Source organism: Micropterus dolomieu, linkage group LG08 (genome assembly GCF_021292245.1).
Source record: "Micropterus dolomieu isolate WLL.071019.BEF.003 ecotype Adirondacks linkage group LG08, ASM2129224v1, whole genome shotgun sequence".
Lineage (NCBI taxonomy): Eukaryota > Metazoa > Chordata > Actinopteri > Centrarchiformes > Centrarchidae > Micropterus > Micropterus dolomieu.
This window is the reverse complement of record NC_060157.1, coordinates 14964142-14986113: the sequence shown is the minus strand read 5'-3', so window position 1 is coordinate 14986113 and position 21972 is coordinate 14964142. Positions and strand designations below refer to the sequence as shown.

General features: G+C 40.1%; 2 protein-coding genes across 5 annotated transcripts; one reads left to right on the top strand and one right to left on the bottom strand.

The window, feature by feature from the left end:
• Nucleotides 1–136: 136 nt before the first annotated feature.
• On the bottom strand, nt 137–7349 carry rnf114 (ring finger protein 114). 3 transcript variants are annotated; one of them, XR_006825982.1, is made up of 7 exons: nt 6524–6714; nt 5836–5986; nt 5440–5546; nt 4045–4159; nt 2551–2664; nt 2219–2326; nt 2092–2109 (listed from the first exon to the last, which is right to left on the bottom strand). XR_006825982.1 is itself a non-coding variant. In XM_046056128.1 (6 exons), exons 1-6 carry the CDS (start codon nt 7329–7331, stop codon nt 2044–2046), a joined length of 654 nt encoding a protein of 217 aa, XP_045912084.1. In that variant the 5' UTR covers nt 7332–7349; the 3' UTR covers nt 137–2043. The 3 variants fall into 3 exon arrangements, 2 of the variants coding, with proteins under 2 accessions (XP_045912084.1, XP_045912083.1); XM_046056128.1 differs by lacking the exons at nt 2551–2664; nt 6524–6714 and adding an exon at nt 7225–7349 and having other exon boundaries at nt 137–2109; XM_046056127.1 differs by lacking the exon at nt 2551–2664 and having other exon boundaries at nt 137–2109; nt 6524–6708.
• Nucleotides 7237–13314, top strand: spata2 (spermatogenesis associated 2). Of its 2 annotated transcripts, none has more exons than XM_046056124.1 (3): nt 7237–7401; nt 8462–9286; nt 10024–13314. In XM_046056124.1, exons 2-3 carry the CDS (start codon nt 8942–8944, stop codon nt 11371–11373), a joined length of 1695 nt encoding a protein of 564 aa, XP_045912080.1. In that variant the 5' UTR covers nt 7237–7401; nt 8462–8941; the 3' UTR covers nt 11374–13314. The 2 variants fall into 2 exon arrangements, with proteins under 2 accessions (XP_045912080.1, XP_045912082.1); XM_046056126.1 differs by lacking the exon at nt 7237–7401 and adding an exon at nt 7622–7783.
• The last annotated feature ends 8658 nt before the right edge of the window (nt 13315–21972 follow it).

Sequence of the window (21972 nt, the reverse complement as noted above, 5' to 3'; positions counted from 1 at the left end):
CTCCCTCGTTCTCTCTCTCACAGACACACACACACACTCTCTGTGGTCATCCATCAAAGCAGTGAGTGTTGTTTCTTCCCCCACACGTCTCATACACACAGGTATAAATCACTGCGCCTGATATCTGGGGCCAGGGTTTAAATAATTAAAGAGCTTTAATTTATCAGGATTTAGCACCCTCTAACAGAAGGGCTGACAAAAGAGAATGAAAGATATATTGAGAAAGAAAAAAAAAAGTCATTATACATGATACACATACAAAATTATTACACATTTTACTGGAGAGGAAAACGAACATCTAGGGCTTAGTGGCACCAAAGACTACGTGAAAAGGCATTAAGGTTCTGCTCTAGAGCTACTTGATCTGGGTGTATTACATTTTATTTACCTGTTGGTAGAAGACAAATGCAATGCAACTGTGTGTGAAGGTTTGCACTATTGTACATGGTTGCTTTGTGACAATTACAAGTCATAGGAAAACAACACAGATGTGAAAATAGATAGAGACAATTCACATGTTACGAACTGAAATAAAAAATATCCAACACAAAAGTCAAGCAAAGTCCAAACTGCATTTTCTTGTTACTCCACATGCTGTCAGTTTTGGAAGCATACAAATAATAACAATGTTGATTTTATTCCCCCCTCAGAACGGTTGGCAGTGAGATTTGTTATATATATATATATATATATAAAAACCAGCAAGTTTTTTTTTGTGATGATGCATCCAAGACACTGGGTATGAAAAATAACAAAAACAAAACACTACATTAACTTACATTTAAAATCTTAAACCAAGTCACGTAGATGGTCTAAAAGTGAAGTTACAGTTGTTCTTTTGAAACTATAACAAATAACTCCACTAAAACCTCCATTTCTAAAGATCAGTGATGTTTTTGTACGCTGCATTTGAACAAATCCCGATCACAAAACTAAGCAGGGGAACCACACATTGAGTAAAGCACATTTATAGAACAAAATCGGTGTTGAGTTATGTCTTGTAACTGAGCCAGGAGGCTGGTGAGGGCCCATGCCGGTCATGGATGAGCCAGAGAACGATGGAACTCTACTGCCTCCCTGTGGCCATAACCATTTAGATCGATTCTCCTCCAATGAAATCACAAGAATTGACAGATTAGGACACACAGATGGTCTCCCACTTCTTCTTTTGGTTCACTGGATGAACTATTAGCCCTATGAGTTTTGGAAGTTAGAAACAAGATCTACCAGCAGGCACAAAGACATAAGGGAGAAACTTTACAATAAAGCAAACGGCCATCTCTGGCTTTGTTTGACCCTCATATTATTTATTCTTTCCAGTAGATCTCTGAAAACAGAATGAACACACACTGTCTCTCAAACAACAACACACACACACACACACACACACACACACACACACACACACACTTCACCCAGAAACAGCATAAAAAAAAAAACAAACAAACAAAAAAAACTCAAAAAGAAAAACTTGCTCTCAATTGCTGAGAGTAAACATGCAGAGTCACTCGAGTAGATTATTATATATTATTGTTAATATTACTTGACAACTTTGTGAAGTTTGTCATTTGCTGGCAATAGTTAGCCACCTAGTGGTCGAACCCTCTTATAACATCAAGTATTGACGACAGGGAAATTTAATTACAACTTTTTGGGTATATGACACCATGTCATCAATGAACAAGCTTTAACAAACATAGTTTAATAGATATTCAACAAACTATCAAGCCTACAGATTCAGCTGTGGGGGAAGTTGGAGGATAAGATATTATCACACCAGAAACACAGTATCACTCCTAAATCAGTACAGTACAATATGTTTTCTTAACCATATTGCTTGATTTATTTTCTGAATAATAAACCTATAGATTCATTAACAAGACCAATTCCCTGTGAAACTGATTACCCATAGTAATACAGTACCACCATCCTTATGATAGATGAATGATGATACAGTGTGGTGTTCTGTCTTCTCAAGACTTCACGTCACCATCTCCCCTTCATTTCCCTGGATTCCTCCTATGCTAGATTGTTCTTCTCACTTCAGTTGTCCAAAAGGGAGCGCTGTAGAGCCTCCTGGATCATTGTGTGCTCATCTGTGGAATAGTCCTGCAAACACATGGGTGTAAAGAGAGAAGAAAACAGAACCAGTATATCAACTGATTATTAGCATCCTAAAAAAAGGAAACTCCTGATAGCGTTTGGGGCCTCAACTTACAACGAAGGTGTCATAGGAGAAGGTGTGTCTGATCTTCAGGTGCTGGAAAAAGTCAGCACTCCTGTAGTTAGGGTCCCCCCAAGGCATTGAGGCACAGATGGGGCACACCTAGACAGAAACAAAGAGAAAGTAATGAAGAATCTATAAACAAATTAACCCTAGCTAAATCCAAACAGTGCGTGGAACCTTGTTTTTAACCTCTTCAACTCAACCTCGGCCAACATTACCATCTTTCACGGGCTGGAGTAAGGTTGGGTATCATTTCAATTTTATCGATACCAATTCTACTTATCAAATCTGGTTCTTATTGAATTTCAGTTCTGATTTCAAACCTGTTCTTGTCACTGCTCGGTGACATCCATCCACTTTCTCCTTGCTCATCTTTCCCTTCATGGCTAAATTGAAAGGGGTTTCTGTACTAGAGGGTTGTCTCTGGGGATTCGTATCTAAGAAAAAATATATATTGGAATCATTTGTAGACATCATTTGTTTACCTTCAATATAAAAAAGGTGAATGTCAACTCATCTGTATTTTGTACCTGAGCATGAGACGTTGCTACCGTTAGCGTCGAACACTGTGCCTTCCCTTGCACGAGATATCCTTACAGCAGGTGTTGTATATTACGGTGTTATTATCTTTTTTAGTGAAGCTAAGCCAAACTCCTGAGCATTTGCTGCGGTCAGTAGCAGGTTCTGGCAGATTAGTTCAACTATTATGGACTGTAAAATGCTCACTGCAGTACCGATAAGCAGAATGTTAATGAATCCACAGTTCTTGCAAATTTGATAACTATTCCAACTTGGAACCGGTTCTCCATACATTGCCCTCGGCTGTAGTGGGCTCCATTGCTACCAACCATGTGCCAGGTTGTTGGTAAGGGGGCTAAATAAAGTTCCAAATTAAGTTTTGGCAAGGGAGAAACCGGCATGTACATTTTGAAAAGGGGTCCCATGACCTCTCACTTCAAGATATCTGAACAAAAATTGGTTCTAATGGTAGGCACCGGTCTCCCCTTTACATGCATGCCCACTTTGTTAATCCCATGCAGTTTGGGGGAAAAAAAACGTGTTTTATTGCATGCAGCATAAAGGTGTTATTTTTGTTTCTAAAAATTGTGTATTTGAATATTTCTGCATACTGGGGTCCCTAAACAGTATTGGAATTACACAAATATGGTATAACTGGCAAACTGAGACTACTGTGGATTCAATGAGCCAACTTATATTCATGTGTGATGATGTTAGTCCCCATAGTAGCCATCTGTAGTGAGACCGTTTTTTAAAACTTGACCTCTCTAGTATAATCACTGCCTCATGAAACATGACAATCAGAAACTAGATACATAGGACATTCAGAGAATGTATGGCTTTCCTAGGTATATTGACGATAAGCGGGTCCAGTGCCATCCAATCGCTCAAAGGTTTTTTCCCCAAAGTGGTATCGAATCACAGCACAGATTGACCTTTTTTAAATACATTTTTGAGTGGTCAATTGTTTTTTGAAATTTTGCACCAAATCTGTGTAATAAATGGTATCAACCCAAACACTGCAGCAACAACTTATGAGACATAATTGAGGGATCATATACTTCCATCATAATGTTCTAAACTTAGATGCATAACCGAAACACAGTGTCTATTACAGATTTATGACTAGTACAACTTGACATACAGTGCTGAGCTGCATCTCAAATCAAGCTTTATGTTCCCAGATTTCAGATGATGTATACTTATATGTGGCATATACTGTTGATCTGCTATTTCCCCCTAAAGATCTCTGTCTATGGTAGGAAGGGGTGGAGTGGAGTTCAGTGTGGATTTCCTACCACTTGGCGTGTGTCTCGAGCATGATGGGACGTGCAATGTTCAACCAGGCCGTCCTGATCGAGGTTCTGGCAGTTGCAGTATGGGCAGGTGAAAGTGAAGCGATTTGGCACTGGACTGTAGGAACAAAACAAAAACAAGAAAATATGTCACACTACTGATTTTTCTACAAAGAGAGTTGTGTCTCAGCTTTAGAAATGTTGGATGTAATGGAAACAGTTGTTTGATATCAATATAATATTGATATCATGAAATGAGGGAAGATGTCATCTGATTTCTGGTTTTAATGCCTGCCATACAGCAAACTGATACTGTTTTCTGAATTAATCCAACTGTTCTAACTGGGTGAAATTAATTATAAAAGGCTACTACAACATTAGTCATCATGTCCACCTTAACTATAACTGTTTCTTAAACTTTTATTGTATATAATTACCTTCCACTTCTTAGAACCGGGGTCTCATTGTGTGTGTGTCTGATTATTAAATTGATGAAACAAAATGGCATTGAACAGAACACAGGCAATCTTCCAAAAGGATATTATAGGGTCTGAAGGTAAATGTAAAGGTTTTACCCTCAATAATCCATTACTACTGTCATCTTATGGGTTGACCCTGCATGTGGTATATGGTAAGACAACTGGTGAGTCAAACCTAATGACAAGTCATGAAGATGGTTTAAAAGAACCGGTTTTACCTGGCAACCTGCCGCGCATATAGATACAGCAGCCGGTCGCTTCTTCAGACTGCACTACACTTTTGTTTTTCATTTATTTATTCTGGCTTAATTGCCAAAACACGTATTGCTTATGATGGAAATACAGTCACTGGAAAAGAAAGGTGGGGTTTTGGATTACAGAGACGATCAGCCAAGCAAAATCAATCGGACCATACAGCACAACAGGTGTATTGATCACCCAGAAGAGAGGATAGAGAGCCGTGATAGCAGCCATGTAAATAAATAATGTAAATAACTGAAACTATTGTTTTATTTTAAGTGTTACCATATTTTAATATACATTTAATCTGTTCATTTCTGTGTGTGTAGCAAGAAGGGAATGCAAACTTTCATTTTCGTTATACAACCTTGTGTTGACAATGATAAACAAACTACCTTGTTAATTGAGGCTTGTGTGCCAAATCAGACTAGACTGTAAAGCTATTTCTATGAGAGCGCTACTGTCCACAATCTCTACAGTGATGGTGGTAAGAATGCTGTCATATCATATCATCATGATATGATGTCATATTAAGTTTAAAATAAATTTTAAACTTAACATTTTACTGCTTATTATAGCATAAACTATTAAGAGTTTATTATCCAGGTAATATTGAATGGGTAAATGAGGGAGTGACTTCAGACACAGTCCTGGTTTTTCATATTGCTCGATATTTCACCTGATGATGGCAGACTGGCTCTGGGCAGTGGTCCTCACTCCCTCCTCAATGTACTCCTGGTATTTTGAACAGGCAGCTGTGTGGCTTCTCATTTGAGAAAGGCCAACCTGAATAGTGAAAAAAACACACATCAGTAACTGCTATTGCACAACCAAAATGATATAATTGTTCCCAAAACGCTTGTGATTTAAACTCTCCCACTGTCTGGGTATAAAGACTGAAGTTTAGACTCGGTATCAGATTAGGTTTGTGCATATGTAATTATATCAGCAGCCCCAGTGGTTGCCTTGTGCATAGTAGGGATCGGTCTTAACCCTTGTGCATTTCCAAACCCAGTTCACAACAAACCAGTAAATGTCATTCACCTTGTGTTAGCTATTGCACCATGAAACATACCTGAGCTCCACATCCCTTGCAAGCTGCCACAGATGATTGGATGAGGGCCTCCAGGTCCTCAGCTTTAGTCCAGTGGCCAAGCCCGGTCCGACATACTGCACAAACTGGCTTCAGTGGACGCAAACACTCTTGCAAACAACTCTGGCAGAACCTGACAATAGATGGGTGATGAACAAGGGAAACAAATCTGTAATCAGCTTTAATTTTGCCTCTGGTGACTAGAAGGAAAAAGCTCGGCTGCATTAAAATACATTATAAGAAACCTGATGATATCATGTACTTGACGATCCATGTACAGCTCCTACCTAGAGCTTCCTGTAAATCCGATGGAAAGCCCCTACCTGAAGAGGGCGCAGGGACTTGTAGTCTTTTAAAGTGGTTTGATGAGTCAAAACAATGAAGATTTAAACTACAACTCCCATGCGAGGCCGCCTCTTTGATGTAAACAAAACTGAAACTGATTTAGCAAGCTGGCATTGGTTTAGCCAAATATTCAAGTAAAGCGAAAACTAATTACAGGCTCACAACAAATGCAGGCAAACGCATGGTCGATGTTTAGCAAGTCTGGGGGCACGACATGTTTGGAAAAATGCCTCTCACCCCCGTTATGTTTACCTCGTACCATTGAATCGCTGGTGGTAGACGTGGTTTGTGGGGAAAACGATCGAAAAAAGGGCAGAATACTCACGTATGCCCGCATTGTGTTGTTACGGGACTGTCGAAAATTTCGAGGCAAACTGGACAGACGAATTCTGACACGTCGTTGCTCCCGTCAGAGACGTTTTTCTTGTGCTGGGCTGCACTAAACCCTCCGAGCATCGCCATTTCTTTTCTTCACTGACTCAGTCCCCCACCAACCGTTCCCGTGTCGACGTCACCGGATTGTTTCTTTTTTATGCGCGAGGGCGGAGTTATGGCAAAAGTACAACCGGCGATAACATTTAAACTGTTAAGGGACAGTAGTAGCAAATATCTTGTTTAGACCTTTTTATATACAGTCTATGGTTTTGCCTGACTGTTCAAATACACAGATAGATATACAATAAAAAAACAGCAAATCCTCACATTTGGTAAGCAGGGACTGGTGATTCTCACAATTGTGGCCATTAAAACGTTTGTTTGTTTATAAATATTGTATGAACGTGGAGTATAACAACGTTGAAAGGAAGGCAAAACATAATTTTAAAATCAAAAAGGTGGATTAAGTGAACAAAAATAGCTTCCTAAAATTGGTTACTTGCTGGACGTTATTGTTGATTAGATTAACCTATATTGGTTAATTGTAGATAAACAGTGATATTTTGTATGTACCGCTGAATGAATGACAAACTGCACGCGTGAGCTCATATTTTTGTTTTCCGAAAAAGACCGTATACTGATGTAACTCACACACACGACTCAACAGCGGTGGTGGTGCAGTTTGTGTCTCTGCATCCTCCTCCGGCTCCTTCCCTCAGCAGCACGTGGGCTCCTAATGCTGTCAGAACCGGGCGCATGCGCAGTGTGGTGATGGGAATTTCCAACAGCTGAGGAGGCGTAGCTAGCCACGGCTAGCACTTGTTAAAGGTAAGATGTGCGGGTGTTGGTGCTTCTGATTAGAAAACTGTGTGAGAGATCTTAGCCGACGCAGAATTAGACTTTCTCGTACATGAGTTATGCCACCATGGCTGTGTATGTTTATACAATTGACTTTAAAATCGCCAAACATTTCTCTTCAGCGATGGACCGCCTTGCTAGCTAAAGCAACTGTTAGCTAGCCAGCTGCGCTGAAATGGGCGTTCACTGCTTATACTCAGTACGGGGGCCATGCCAGTGAGCATCGGTCATCGTCGGGTTTGAGATTCATGAAGAATTAACGTACAAGCTGTCCTCGGGGTGTCCCTCTTACTACCAACCTTGGTCGCGACGGACTGATCCTGTTGCAAGTGATGCGCACTAGGAATGCATGGTGATGTTGTCAGCTAAGGCATGTTGCTTGCTAGCTCGCTAAACGGATGTTCGCTAAGGTTGATGTGTCGGGTAACTGGAATAGCCGGCCAGGTTGCCCGGGAACGAGGAACAGAAACCTTGATCTGCTGTGGTTCAAGCCTCCGGTCATTTTAGCTTTAACTTACACCTGGCCATCTCATATGTCCCAGTGTCGCAATGTGTTAATGTTAGCCAACTGAAGTGCAGCATGTAGTACCGCTAGCTGTCATATTCATTGGCGCAAACAGGAGCGCAAGACAAAAGAATATGTCTGTCAATAGTGAATCGGAACCCTGGTTATGTACACTCTAATTCCCCAAGTCTATTTATTGGTTGCGTACATCATGGTATCTATCAGTCCAACCTATTAGCTCCAAGATCGACATAAAATAGCCCACACAATGCACCCTCACATCATCCCACTCAGAGCACAGACACTGTTTATTGAAATAATGATGCCTATAAAGCCTCTCTCTTATCTGACTCATTAGATTTTAAGAAAAATGCTCTTGATGATGATCGTTACAAATGCATTTTTTGGACTCAGTTAACCCTGAGTGAGTCAGTAGAATGAAATATGGCCTAAGGTTCCGTCTTTATTTATGTGTAACAGAAAGAGAGCCTCCCATTTTTATAAAGCTCTCTTGTGTCATTACAGCTTAGAGACGGCTCAGAAGAATCACACAATCAAGAATGTCTTCCTGATGAACGACCTTGAACTCTGCACATGCTGAAACCAAGGGATGGAATAGATATAACTGTGCATGAACAGCGCATGACGAAAACACTCCTCCTTACCACAACATAGGCCTTTTTGTATGTAAACAAGTCAGGCTTTGAGACAATACCATAGATGCCCATAAGAATGCTATCATGCAGGCTGCAGCCTAGCTACGCCAACTAAAAGACCCAGACAATTACATCTCTTGTTTAAAGGATGTGCTGCTGATTGGATGCAAAGTCTCATTCCTCTTCCACCTCTCCAAAACATAATTAAGTTTGAGTGTGTGCCAGCGTGTACAGTGCATTATGGTGATCAAAAATGATGCTTGAATGTGGCATCCTGGTGCAGGGCATGCTAAAAGGGGTGAGGCATAAGTATAAAGTGTAACAGCTGACTGAGAGTCTGCTGTCGATAATGGATGCCAAGTTAAAAGAGGACCTGTTTCGGAGGTATGTGACAGCACTGGAGAGGCGTCTAGAGGAGGAATACACATGGATTGGAACTGCACCAGAGGGGGACAGAGGGAGACACAAGGACAGTGAGGCTCTACTCTCCACAGCCACAGCTCTGCTAGGGGCCTACCAGCCAGATCCAGGTCAACGTTTCCGTATGGTGCGTTTCTATGAAGTGGTGGAGAGTTCTCTCCGCTGCCAGAGAGGGGGCAACATCAAGAGCCTGGAGAGAGCCTTCCACACGTTGGAAACCATCTGCACCAACCTCTTGCTCTTCCCCTGGAAGAAGGAGTTCAGATGTATAAAGGTGTGTTTAAAGCTGACATAAACCAATTATTATTAAAATGCTGGTTTGAATGTGAATTTTCATATGAAAGGTCCGCCACAGAATCCAGTGACAGTATACATTAGTATCTTTTACGACCTCTAGGTGGAAACAAGCTTTTTTCCCCCCACATATTCACTTAGTAGTGGCTGCAGCACAGAGTCAGTACAGCATCTTTACAGATTTATGGTTATGTTGTGTAGCCTTAAAATGACATTTACTGTGTAAATAAATTGCCTGTGCTTTATCTCCATAGTTAATCAGGTACCTAATAATGTATATAAAGAATGCAGTAACATAGGACTACCCAACATTAGCAGTTGACTTATTAATAATAACATCTACATCTTACAACATTGTTACACAGTATTTATTGTCTAATCACAACACCATACAGTGTGTTATTTATAAACAAAAGGGTTGCCCCACCACCACAATGTGAAACACTGTATTGGAACCTGCTATCCCCAATAACTTGCTCGTCCTGTATTTTAATAATTTATTTTTAGACAGCATTTGTATGTGAGGTGGTAATTTCAAAAACTGTTAAAGGTTTTACATCTGTAATGTTAGTACACAGTATCAAAACAAACTTATACTTTTTTAATTATATGATAGCAGATGAATACCATGCTAGGTAAGTTTTGGAGTTGATTTTATCTTCTGTTGCCATGAAATTGCCATGAAACTGATGCTGGTTAATGCATTTCTTTTTTTAGACCTTCACTGGCCCATACGTGTACTACCTGCAGTCTGCCATTACTGATTCTGAACTCCGAACTCTAATGCGCACCATCGGCTACGCCTGTGACCATGATTCGCAGTTCCTTTTGCAGGAACACCCGGGAGGTGCAAATCACCTCCGCCAGTTGGCGTTTGAGCTCTTCCTGGCCCAGGCAGAGTGTCGTCTTCTGGGAGAGGTAGTGGCTCTGGCCCGAGGTTCAGCCTCAGAACTGGAGGCCCTGGAACTCCGCAGAGGTTGCAGAGATGATGCAGCTGGTTGTGCCGAGGCGCTCCGCAGACGCGACAGCCTCGGGGCAGATATGGCCCGGCTGTCTGTGCGGCCGCTGGATATAGAGAGGCCTCATGCCCACCACCTGAGGCGAGGCAGCCGACCGTCAAAGTCTGTGGATGTTACAGATGGGGCTGGTCACTGGCACGCAGCAGTTAGCAAGCCTGTGTTGAAGGCCTCTTTGAGTCTGAGAAAGGAGCCTCTGTTTGTGGATGCAGAGGAGGATATGAAGGATGAGATCCTCAGGCCCAGCACCTCAGCATCACTCTTCTCTGTGGCAGCTCCACCTTCCTATAGCCCCGTGGCGGATTTCTTCCCTATTCAGTCACCTCCCCCGGCTGATGCTTACACATCCTACCACCTGTCCTCTTTGGATGAGATTGACTTGTACACAGAGAGAGGTGTTGCTGGGACGGGAGGAAGGCAGACGCCCTCTCGACCTCCATCCAGAGAGCCACGGGAGGCAAGGGATGGGTGGCTCCTCAAGGCACATGGTGGTGTGAAGTGTCAGGGTTGTGGGCTGGGCTGCTCCACTATGGCCTCCTGCCAGAGGTGTGACATGATCCTCTGTTCTGCCTGTCATGATGTAGACCCCTCCCCCTGCTGTGGCCTCCAGGACTACCACCCCAAATCCCCACGACCCCTCGACGGATACATTCCTGTTAAGGAAAAGCTCTCTGTCTACTCTAATACTCACTCCCACCTCCATCCGCACCCTCTGACACTGACCCACTCACACTCTCACCCCCATCCTCACCCGCAGATAGTGGAGAAACCCCTAATGTCCACCAAGCTGTTTCCAAGCAAGTCTGTTGCCTTGACAACGCCAAAGGGAGGCAGCAGTGAGCGAATAACCTTGGGGGGATCGCGGTGCGGGTTTTGCAACAAGCCAGGTGCGTCGCACACCTGTGTGAACTGCTCTAAAGTGTCATGTGACTCGTGCATGGGCTTGTATGCAAAAGATATCTGCACGCGGAAGAATCCCCAGCACAGCTTTGTGCCCAACCATCAGCTCAACTTCAAATCTGGCACCATATCTCACCTCGTATACCGATGAATCAGGCAGATAGAATATTTGTATCACCCTTCTAGTCCTCTCCCATAACCCATGGCGTAGTCTTGCACTATTGCTTTAGCTCTGTTCCTGTTTAAACAACTAATTCACAATCTTCCCCTTTATCTGATTGTCCTTTTACTCGCTCTAACCCTCTCTTGAACTTTGTACATTTTCTCTTACTGTTAGTAGGGCCCTGGAATGCCACAGAGAGCCATATCGTTTTGCCCATCTCTCTGCCTTGTACAAGTTCAGGCCTTTTTATCTATTTCTTCTTCTTTTTACCTTGCTACCTGCTCTTGAGTAGTCATGTGATGTTGTAGCGCTTCCCAAATTTCTCAAATTTTGTCCTCCTCAAACGGGAAACTGGAGGAAAGAAAATTCCTTCTCATTTTGAATGAATTCCGTCCAAATGAACATATACTTTGCCTAACTTCTCAGCTAAAAATCCTCTAATATGTGTGTATATATATATATATATATATATATATATATATATACAGTGTATATATATGTGTGTGTGTGTGTGTGTGTGGAGAAAAGACCTCAGAGCTTGCATTGTGACAAAGAAGATTTTTTTTTTCAGTAGAGAAAAACAGAGAACACATACACTGGAAGTCAATAAGTCAATAGTATATATTTTTAATCTCTATTCTCTAGAACAATGTGAGACTGTTAAATGGGCATGAGGTCTGTCATTGGGATTTTTGGGGTATAAAGTTATGTCTGTGGGCGTGGGGTGGGAGATATCTCAAAGGGACATATTGAGACAATGGTCAGATGCCATATATTCCATTTAAAAGATTATGCCTTGTAAATTAACCCTCAATTGTTTGTGGTTATATGACTGAGGTTGAAATGCTGCTGTTGACTTGAGATATTGAAGATGTGTGGCGTTGACTTCTTTCTGGTAAATAGCTTGTAGAGTTGTGCCCACCCCCCCTTCCCTCATTACCCTCATTACACTCCTTACACTCCTTAAGCCTCCATGGTCCATGATGTTGCCCTTACCAGATCAGTGGTTCCCTGTCAGTCTCAGGTGGAGTCATAGGAAGTCTCACGCTGAACCCTAAATCAAGATTATGGTTGTTTGACAGTGCGTGAGCCTGTTGTTTGGTTTTAGACAGCATGAAAATGTGTACTCTTGACACAGTTTCTGTCTACCTCAAATGGCTTCAGCTTGTACAGTTTGACATTGTGGTTTCAAACTAGCCCTGAAAAACCTAAGAAATACACTTATTTATTATTCTGTGTTTTAGCTGAATAGAGACATCTGCTCTTACAATCAGCTGATTTAGTCACTTTTAAAAGTTAGCAGAGGTTATTTATTTGTCCTGGGCTTTCTCATCTGAATGACGTAGCACAAGTCTTTTTGTCTTGTGACTGTTTACAGTTTATGTATATACAGGGGGTGGACACAAAACCGCCTGAACACCTGTAAATTATAATGCAAATCAATACTATAGCCCTGTGACAATTACTACCTTTGTAAAGTTTAAACTGCTCTGTTTGGTTGAAACTGTGCTGATTTAGGTTTGTCATTTTTGAGCCTGAATTTTTTGGTAGTGCACTGGATTGCTTTGTACTGTAAGTTGTTTTTTTTTTTTTTTTTCCCCATTTACAAAAGACAGAAACCACTTGTATCTTCAGTACAACATTTTAGCTTTGCAAATGTAGTCTTTATCACTTTATACATTATTGGATTATACATTACAGGGATTGATGTTGTGTCCACACAATGATTACCAATGTATAGTCATTTAAGTTTGATGGTGACTTTTGCAGTTATATTAAGACATATTTGAAGACCCTGAAAACCCTCTCCAAGGCCCTTGGTTTTGGGTAATTTGGTGCATTTGCTGTGGAAGTTTCATTAAACTCATGAATTGGTATACTTCAAAGGGCTGGGGGTCATCCCAGGTAAATAAACTCTGCTAACATAAACTGATTGTTGTAAATTCTGAGCGTACCTTTAGCGATTAGGCTTTGATTCTCCATGCAAGAGGATTGCAGTTGACCGTCACCAAGGGCTAATTTTAAATCACATCTCATTTAGAAAAAGTCTAAGTCTCGGTTATTTTGACAGGCCGTTTAGGCGATCTTAGCCTTTATGTTCTGTCAGGATTAACCTCCAAATGCCTTAAGCTCATTCAGCTGTCTTATCGTAGAGTACTTTTAAGTTTTTGGTGTTGTCATTTACATTGTTTTGTGTTTTGCCAGCCTGTAGGTTAAACATTGACATGGTTTTGCCAGGCTACATGAAGTAAATAGCTTGTTCTATGACAGCTAAGGAAATAATTATTTAAAAATATACACAATTATATGGTTTAACCACCACACATGGTGTCTGGATAGAACCATACGTATTAACAGAATTAGGCCCCAATCAGACAGCACAGTTATTGCAGAGAGAGGCGTCATTTTCCAATTGTTTTCTATAGTAAGCTTTTTGCGTGCTGCTGATGTGCCCAGGGAACCTAGCGTGTTACGGCTAAGGACAGTTGTTTTGATGATAGCCTAAAACGCAGCAAGCTGGAAAACGCACTCTGTCTGATCGAGGCCTTATGCAGCAATTCACACGCTGTAGATCAACATATATACACTATGTGCTTGCAGGGGTTAATGTCTGTAAAAGTTTGTATATATTTTGTTTTGCTTACAGATATTGCCTGAACACTGTTGTTTAGTTACAGGGAGTGAGCTCACACTTCTGTTCATTCCTTCCCTTTAAAACTGAGTTGTGTGTCTTTATCATGTTAAACAACATAAAGAAGGGACGTTTTGATACCGTTTGGATGTAGCTTAAGGGTTCTTCGAGAGATCTTTGGTCAACATTTGCTAACTTGGGTATCACATAAGTCTTGACCTTAGTGGGAGGTGTGCAATAGTTTTGTTTTTTCATCCAATGAAGCCTTTCGGAATAGTTTGAATATTTATCATATGTGTGTGTGTGTGTGTGTGTGTGTATGTATGTATGTATGTGTATATATATATATATATATATATATATATATATATATATATATATATATATATTATATACACATATGTATGTATGTGTGTGTGTGTGTGTATATATATATATTATATACACACATATATACACATATGTATATGTGTGTATATGTATACACACATTGTCTATGTATGTGTGTGTGTGTGTGGGTGTGTGTGTGTGTGTGTGTGTATATATATATATATATATATATATATATATATATATAAAAATAATATAATTTTTGGTTACTCGAGTCTGTCCATCGCAAATCATACCAGCAACAAAGATTACTTTCAGAAGTATTGAGCCATGTTGCGAGAGTGATCATATTGCCAAATGAAGAACAAATATCTTATTGGAGTAGAAAACAATATCCTGTTGCTTGCCCGGATGCACAGTTAATGTAACATAAATCTGTGGTTTTGCTCAAGTTTAGCCTTGTCCTGCAGATGTTGGCCTTTTAAGCCCAGAAGGGGGATCATCAACGTAGACACCTACCGGCACACCATGGGACGTGGATTTTACTCTGATCAGTGGACTGATAATTTGTGTAGGTCACTTCAAAGGGCTAAACAGTCTTCAGGGCTGCTGCTAAGTCTGTGGGCACTGTTTTAATCTTTTAGTGAACAACTGACTTGTCATGGGTAAATATCTGATGTGGAGCCTACTTTACATTCATCAGTGGATGTGACTTACTCATGTTGGAAACAACAAAAGAGCTATTTTTATTTTGTGTCATGGAATACATTGAGCCATTTAAACATGTTTGGTTTAACCCACAGCGGACACACTCAGATCATTGTGGAAGTCAAGACTCCTTTTACCGCTTTGTGTGGTTATCTTACTGATGTTAACAGTGGAGGTGTCATTAGGAAGCCCCTTTACCATTCCTTGTTCCCCAACCTGTTCTTGGCATGCTCTGTACGAGGCCCAAACCCATGCCTCTTCTCCCTCGACCCCACATGTACCCTCACCCACTGCCCCTCCACCACCCTTCCTCCTTGGCACTGAGGTTCATTGCACAATGTCTATGTGAATGGGGTATGGACCTTACGATCAACATGTGGGCGTACATGGGGGTGGAAAGGGAAAATAGCCAAAATTGTTATTTGATGGGGGAAAAAAAAAAAAAAATATATATATATATATATATTAAAACGTAAAATGAGATTTTATAAAATAATTTAAAGAATAAAATTCTGAAAAAAACGGGGGGGGTTTTTTGGTGTTTTTTGCTGATTTAAACTTGGTAAGTAGCATTATTGAACTATTGAATGTAATGTGTTCACATAATTCAGTCTGTCTTTGAACCACTATGGGCTTTACTAGTGAGGAGCATTATCCATTCACTTTTTGTAAGTTTTGTATTTAACATAACCATAAGCCTGTTTCCCATAAGTTCCGGGCTGCCAGTTTGATATGTTCTGTCTGTCTGTGTTTTCAGCTAATACGTTTGTACTTCCCTTCTAATTCCCTCGCTCACTCACGGCTCCTGCGCCTGCATATTTTGAGTTTGTAGGCTGCCCAGGGGTTGTCTTTATCCTATATGGCCAGCAGATGGTGATAAATCCCAATAAATAGAGAGACTGAGGCTACATGAAATACACCAATTATTTTGAAAAAAATACTCTTTAATTTAAAATACATATGTCTCAAAGAAGGACTTTACTGGATTCAGTTTTTTATCTGGGTTCAGCTCAGCTTAATTACTACAACATGGACATCTTGTCCCTTTCTTCAGTGTGTCATGCCCTGTTTGTCATGTTTTTGCCACAGGCTGTTCGCATGATATTGCGTACTAAAATAGTCTAGGGTCAAAGAAAAACTTTAATTTGCTAAACGTGGCAAGAACCATCAAGGAAATAAAAGTGCAAATGCAGTAGGGTATAATACTGTACAATACAAGTTAAGATTGGTCAAGTCAATACTTCTAGAAGACAAGATGTCTCAACATCAAATTTTACTGCAATAAAATAGGTGTACTGTTCATTTAGAGAGATGCAAAAGACTGGGCGTGTGTTATTAAGTTATTAAAACAGTATCTTTGGCTCAAACATTGTATATAAAAACTACTTCAACAACAATTGCATGGCCAGAGGTAACCATATGAGAAAAGGGTAATCTGACACAGAGCTTGAGTTTCCACATGAGCAGTATTTAAAATAACCACCCAAATAAAACAAACAATATTGAATACTGGTAACTTTCTGAGATGACACAAAGTGAGAGATTTTATCATGTATGTCTTTTCGGTTGCTGCATATTTAATTTGTGACTCGTGACGTCTTGATGTGATTGGCACAGAGCAGAGTTCACACATATGGAATAGGATTCCTGATTTTCACCAGTAGAAAATTCAGGTGGAGTTCTTTTTTATGTTAACACATTAAATCAGATCCACATGGTATGCTTCATCAACTCCCAAGAGGATCCCTTTGGTATGGTCATCTGCTTAGGATAAACTTTCAGATGCTTGTTTTGTCACATTGTGCTGTAACAAATGAGAGTTGAAGTCGCTCATCACTAGTCTAAATAAGCTTCTATATTGGTTAAAATAATTGGATTACTTTCTGGACCAGTGCCTGCCTCCAACAACCTGATGTTAGATACAGGATAGCTGTAGCTGAGATTCTCCACAAATACGGGGTTAGCCGAGACAGACCTCTGCAGTGACTGAAATGCTTAGTGAGTGCCAGTCCCTGCACCCTGCATCATGCCCTCCTCTGGGACATGTCAGAGCTGTGCTGATTAACAGCCTTTACCAGCCTTGAGGGAGCCAAAGACTTAATGAGTAAAGAACATGTCTCTTCAGCAGGAGAGAAAGATAATGACTGATGGCACACTGCTTAGCCTTTTAATAAATCCACCACCAGCAGTAGAATTAACGCCATCTTAGTTAATGGTCTCATTGAAAAGAGGCTGCCAGAGAAACAATTACAGCCCAGGCATTTAGTTAAGTGTTCTGACGCAAGATTTGGAGCATTTGCATGTGTATTTTCACAGCCCAAAATGCATTAAGAAATGTATTTTACAAGTAAAGTACAAGTTTTTCCCGGATCTACATCAATTTTATTTAAATTTTATCCATTTACGTGACCATTTCCATGTTGTCGTTAAACCGCAACTGCTGGGGAAAATGGACCAAAGTGGATAAATATGCATCTTGAGATGCCAGAAGCAGAAGCAGCCAGCGGCTGATCCTTAGCTGAGGGAGGTGAGCACAGCTTTTAATGGACTGCATTTAGAATCTGAAAGCATGTCACTTCTAATCATTGCAATAACTGATACACTGCACAGTATGTTATGCAGTCACTTGTGTTCCACCTACATACAATGACACATTACCTAACACTTCACCTACACCTAGTATAATTCATACACTGATGGCGTGCACACCTGCACATTTGAACATATTTTTGTCAAGACACAAAATCCGAGAACCAGTTGTTACACAGGGAAGCCTTAGACCGACCTGTGGAAGATTTTTGTTACTGGTTGGTTACATGTCAGAGGAGAATCGTGATGGTTTCTCTCCTTATGTGTCACAAAGGGCTTCTCTCTTCCTTTCCCCTTCTTTTGCTCTCTTGCCCCGCACATGATTGCTGATGTTAGCCTGACTGTTAATTAGCTAAGTAATACATTTATTAAATGCATACGATACCCAACATTTCCATCTCAGTAATTCATTAAATCACAGGGGGAAAAACATTTTAAATAATACCCTTTCTTATAGTTAGTGTGATTTGATAACTGAGACTATAGCCTACATGATTTTACAAACACACACTGTATAAATGCAGGGCCACTTAACCACCTACTTATGTGCTTAGATAGCTCTTGTTTTCTCAAGGCAAATATTAACAGAGGTCCAGTGTCATAAATATACACAATATAGATAATTGCCTGGAGCTAGTGTGTGTTTTACTTACTTTGACTTATAATTAAATGTGTCATTTCCATCCCCCTTGCTGTTGCAAAGCCTCAATTCATTTTCGGTAAATTAAGCTTTTTTACGTTAATTCTTCCCCCCATTAACATGTGAAACAACCCACAGCCAATAATCATTAATGTCAACGACTAGCACAAGTATAGCACATGTAGTTAGGGCTGGGTAATAAAACAATAATGATAATTATTGCAATTTAATTTTCCTCAATATCAATATAAGAAATGTTCAATATATCATCAATAAATATTTGATTTAATTAATTTGAATCACGGACAAATTAGTCTTTAATTTTTCTATAAAAATATTTATTTTGTTGAGGAAAAGGGACTGAAAAAAGATTTCATATCATATTTGTTGAAAAAGATTTTATCATAGTAGTTTTGAATGTTCTACCTCAGATTTGTTAAGTGATCCACTGTTTGGCATCAAGTGTTTGTCACATTCTGACCATAAAGAAAGGTGTAACCACACAATTAACCATCTGGTTTCTTTACTTTTCACTCAGGAGCAAAAATCAGTCTTTAAACTTGAAAGAAATAAGATTTGACATATTTCATATCATTCCATATCGATAATTATCACGATATGTTTTTATCGTGATAACATTTTTGGCCCAGCCCTACATGTAGTAGGTAAGTAAGCCGTGTATTGTGGCTTGTGATAGGACTGATAATGATAAATGTCGCTGCATTCCTAATTTTCACCACAGGTTGTTCTCCTAACCAGTGTTCAATGGTGTTGAAGCAGCCTTAGGAGAAACATGATTCACAAAATGAACTGCAAGACAGCAGGCTAAAAATTATTTTGCAAAAGTAAACTATGATACACAGATGGACATTTGAATTACTTTACTGACACTTTACCTCCTGCTAGTTTATTTGTAACAGTGAGATGTTCTGACATTTCATTGTGTTTCATGCCTTCATGCCACCCACACACAACCTCGACGGTCTTGCTCATTGCTTTACATTTGACTTTACAGTATCTCATGGTCTTATCTGGGAAACATAACACTTAATATCTGGTGACTCAATTACAGATGGTGCGATTAATGAATACAGGAAAACTCAGTGAATTTTACATTAAAGTTAAAAAATAAATAAATAATAGAAAAACATGGAGTTAGAGAGACTCATTCACAGTCGCTTGGTAAACACACTCAGAGGAAGCCTTGAGCATCTGGCGGCCCATTTCAAGAGCCCCACCCCACACAACCCCCAAAAAAACATAAAAGAGAAAGTCAGGATTTTAGTTGGTTATATATTTAGACTTCAACTTAAATGCATTATTTTTCACTTTCAGCATTAAGGGCAAGTCCTTTAAAGGACCAGAAAATAACAACATGGCCTTGCACAACATGAATTCATCATCATCATCATAAATTAGAAAACATTTGAGAACATTAAATCATATTATCTATACCTGAGATCTTAACCTTTAATTTGCTGGTTAGACCACTTTAACATAAATTATGCCAAGGAGATAAAAGTGTGCCAATAAACCCCACTCTCCCACAGACGGGGGTGCTGAGACAAGGTCAGTCTATATTATGATGTCAAGAGCGGACTGGCCATCGGGAGTAGCGTGAGTTTCCCTGGTAGGCCCCGCTGGAAAATTGGGCCGATAAACCACATAGTATTAAAATAGACACAAAAAAAACCCCTGCAGTTGAAAATCGATTGGGATGTGCCTAGCCGGGTTATTTTTACTTCAAAGGTGGTGGGAGAAAAAAAAAGAAGTCGCTTGAGGCAGGTGCAGCAAAGTACGTCAAAATCACAGACTTTTCTTTTGGTGCTGCTGCCACTTCACACCAGTGGAGACAGCAGTGAGGATGCCGGCAGCCCCAGTACTTGTGCTGACATGGATGAACATGACACAGAAAACAGAGATGAGGGCAGTAGCAAAACCCAGTCAAAGCCAGCAGAGCCCCCAGAGCCCAAGCAAAGCACCAGTGATATGGTAAAATTAAAGATAATATGGCTTATTTGGCTGTAGCTTGCTTCTTTATGAGGTACATTTACACAGTTTGGCCTATGAATGGCACATCAATATGATGTCTTGTTGTTTTTTGTTTTGTTTGATTAGCTAAGAGACTAACCACAAGTCAGATATTTTTCTGGGTTAATGAAACAAAAACTATGCTAAAATGACCAATTGGCCTTGTAATTCTCAATCTGCTGTAGCTACTGTCTGGTTGACAAGATTGCTGCCTAACTTGGTTGGACCCTGACTAGCCTAGTACTACTAGGACAAGTAGGCTATACTATCCATCCATCCATCGTCAACCGCTTATCCTGCATACAGGGTTGCGGGTAGGCTATACTAATAAAGGTATATTAACATCCTAACATTATGTACTAATATTAAATACTACCATTTTATTTATTTTGTATTTTCCTGATAGTGTCATGTTTTAGTGATAATACACACTAATTAGGCTGGTCACTCAGTTGAGGATTGAGTGAATTTCTGATAAACAAAGAAGTTGTACAAACTTGAGAGCTTGTGTATTGGTCATTTTACCTATTTTTGGTGCAGATAGAAATTGTTGTTCCTATCTTTTAACATACAAATTTTATTGAAATGGCTTCAAGTGTTTTCATTTGTTGCCCTCTAGTGGTTGATTTGGGTATAGGCAGTATTGTTTTATTGCATGTGTCTAGCCCTTTATACAGTCTGCGGTCTAGCCCAGCAAGTTGGTGGGTCCAAGTTTTATTCCATCAATCTATTAACATTTAAATCACAGATGCATTGTCCAGACAGCCAGGGCTCAGCTGAGGTGATTACACAGACAGTTGTTTCTAGTTTCAAAAATGTATTTTAATGGCTTGCATAAAATTCTCAAGAATGCAGGAATAAAGGTCTTTAAAAACCCAGAGCCCCTGACAAATGCACCAACATACTGAATGTCAAAGCAGCCACAGCACACACAGTCCACAACACAGATATAACAACATTTGAACTACAGTGAAGGGTTAGAGACAGTGCCTGGACATGGGTGAGGGATGTGACCCACGACTACCTCATCATAATAATTTAGCGCAGCAAGGATCCAGACGTTTCACAGGAGACCAGTGTATATAATGCAGATCTGTCTGTCGCTGTTAACTGACCCTCAAGTCTGCAGTGCAGTTCATACACTTCACTGATAAACCACAGAATTGTAGAGTAACATAGGCTTCATGTGTCAATGTTTTTATGTCAAGTTGACACTTCTGTCTATATTTGCACACTCCCCACCCCTGCCTCTCAATCTCTGCTGTACGATCTACATCACACTTTTTTAATATCAGTTCATGGTTTTTATGATGACTAGTATTAGGGGTGCAGCCATGTCCATGCCTCCACACATTGAGTGAAATAAGTAGTTTATTTTAAAATGAATATTATATATGAATATTTTTAAGTGAATAATTTAATTCTTGCATGTGAGTCAGAGGCTCTTTGTAGAACGGAGCCTGTTTCAGGTAAAATTGGTGAAACATAGCTAAGGCTGCCGATTCACATGCTCAAATTATTTAGCTGCTAAGGTGCATTATTGAAAGGAAACAGAAAAAAGCAAAGTTCAGTCTGCTTAAGTGAGTCTGAGCACATCTCAGGTCCTCAAGAAGGCAATACAGCAACTCGGAGCATAAAAACTAAAAGCAGTTTCACC

Excerpts from the sequence above, each read along its gene's own strand:
- rnf114 (XM_046056127.1), bottom strand. The coding sequence starts at position 6,660 with ATGGCGATGCTCGGAGGGTTTAGTGCAGCCCAGCACAAGAAAAACGTC. Across the intron at positions 5,547-5,835 it reads GCAAGGGATGTGGAGCTCAG|GTTGGCCTTTCTCAAATGAG; the intron begins GTATGTTTCATG and ends TTCACTATTCAG. Across the intron at positions 2,110-2,218 it reads TCTCCTATGACACCTTCGTT|GACTATTCCACAGATGAGCA; the intron begins GTAAGTTGAGGC and ends ATGTGTTTGCAG.
- spata2 (XM_046056124.1), top strand. The coding sequence starts at position 8,942 with ATGGATGCCAAGTTAAAAGAGGACCTGTTTCGGAGGTATGTGACAGCA. Across the intron at positions 9,287-10,023 it reads AGGAGTTCAGATGTATAAAG|ACCTTCACTGGCCCATACGT; the intron begins GTGTGTTTAAAG and ends TTCTTTTTTTAG.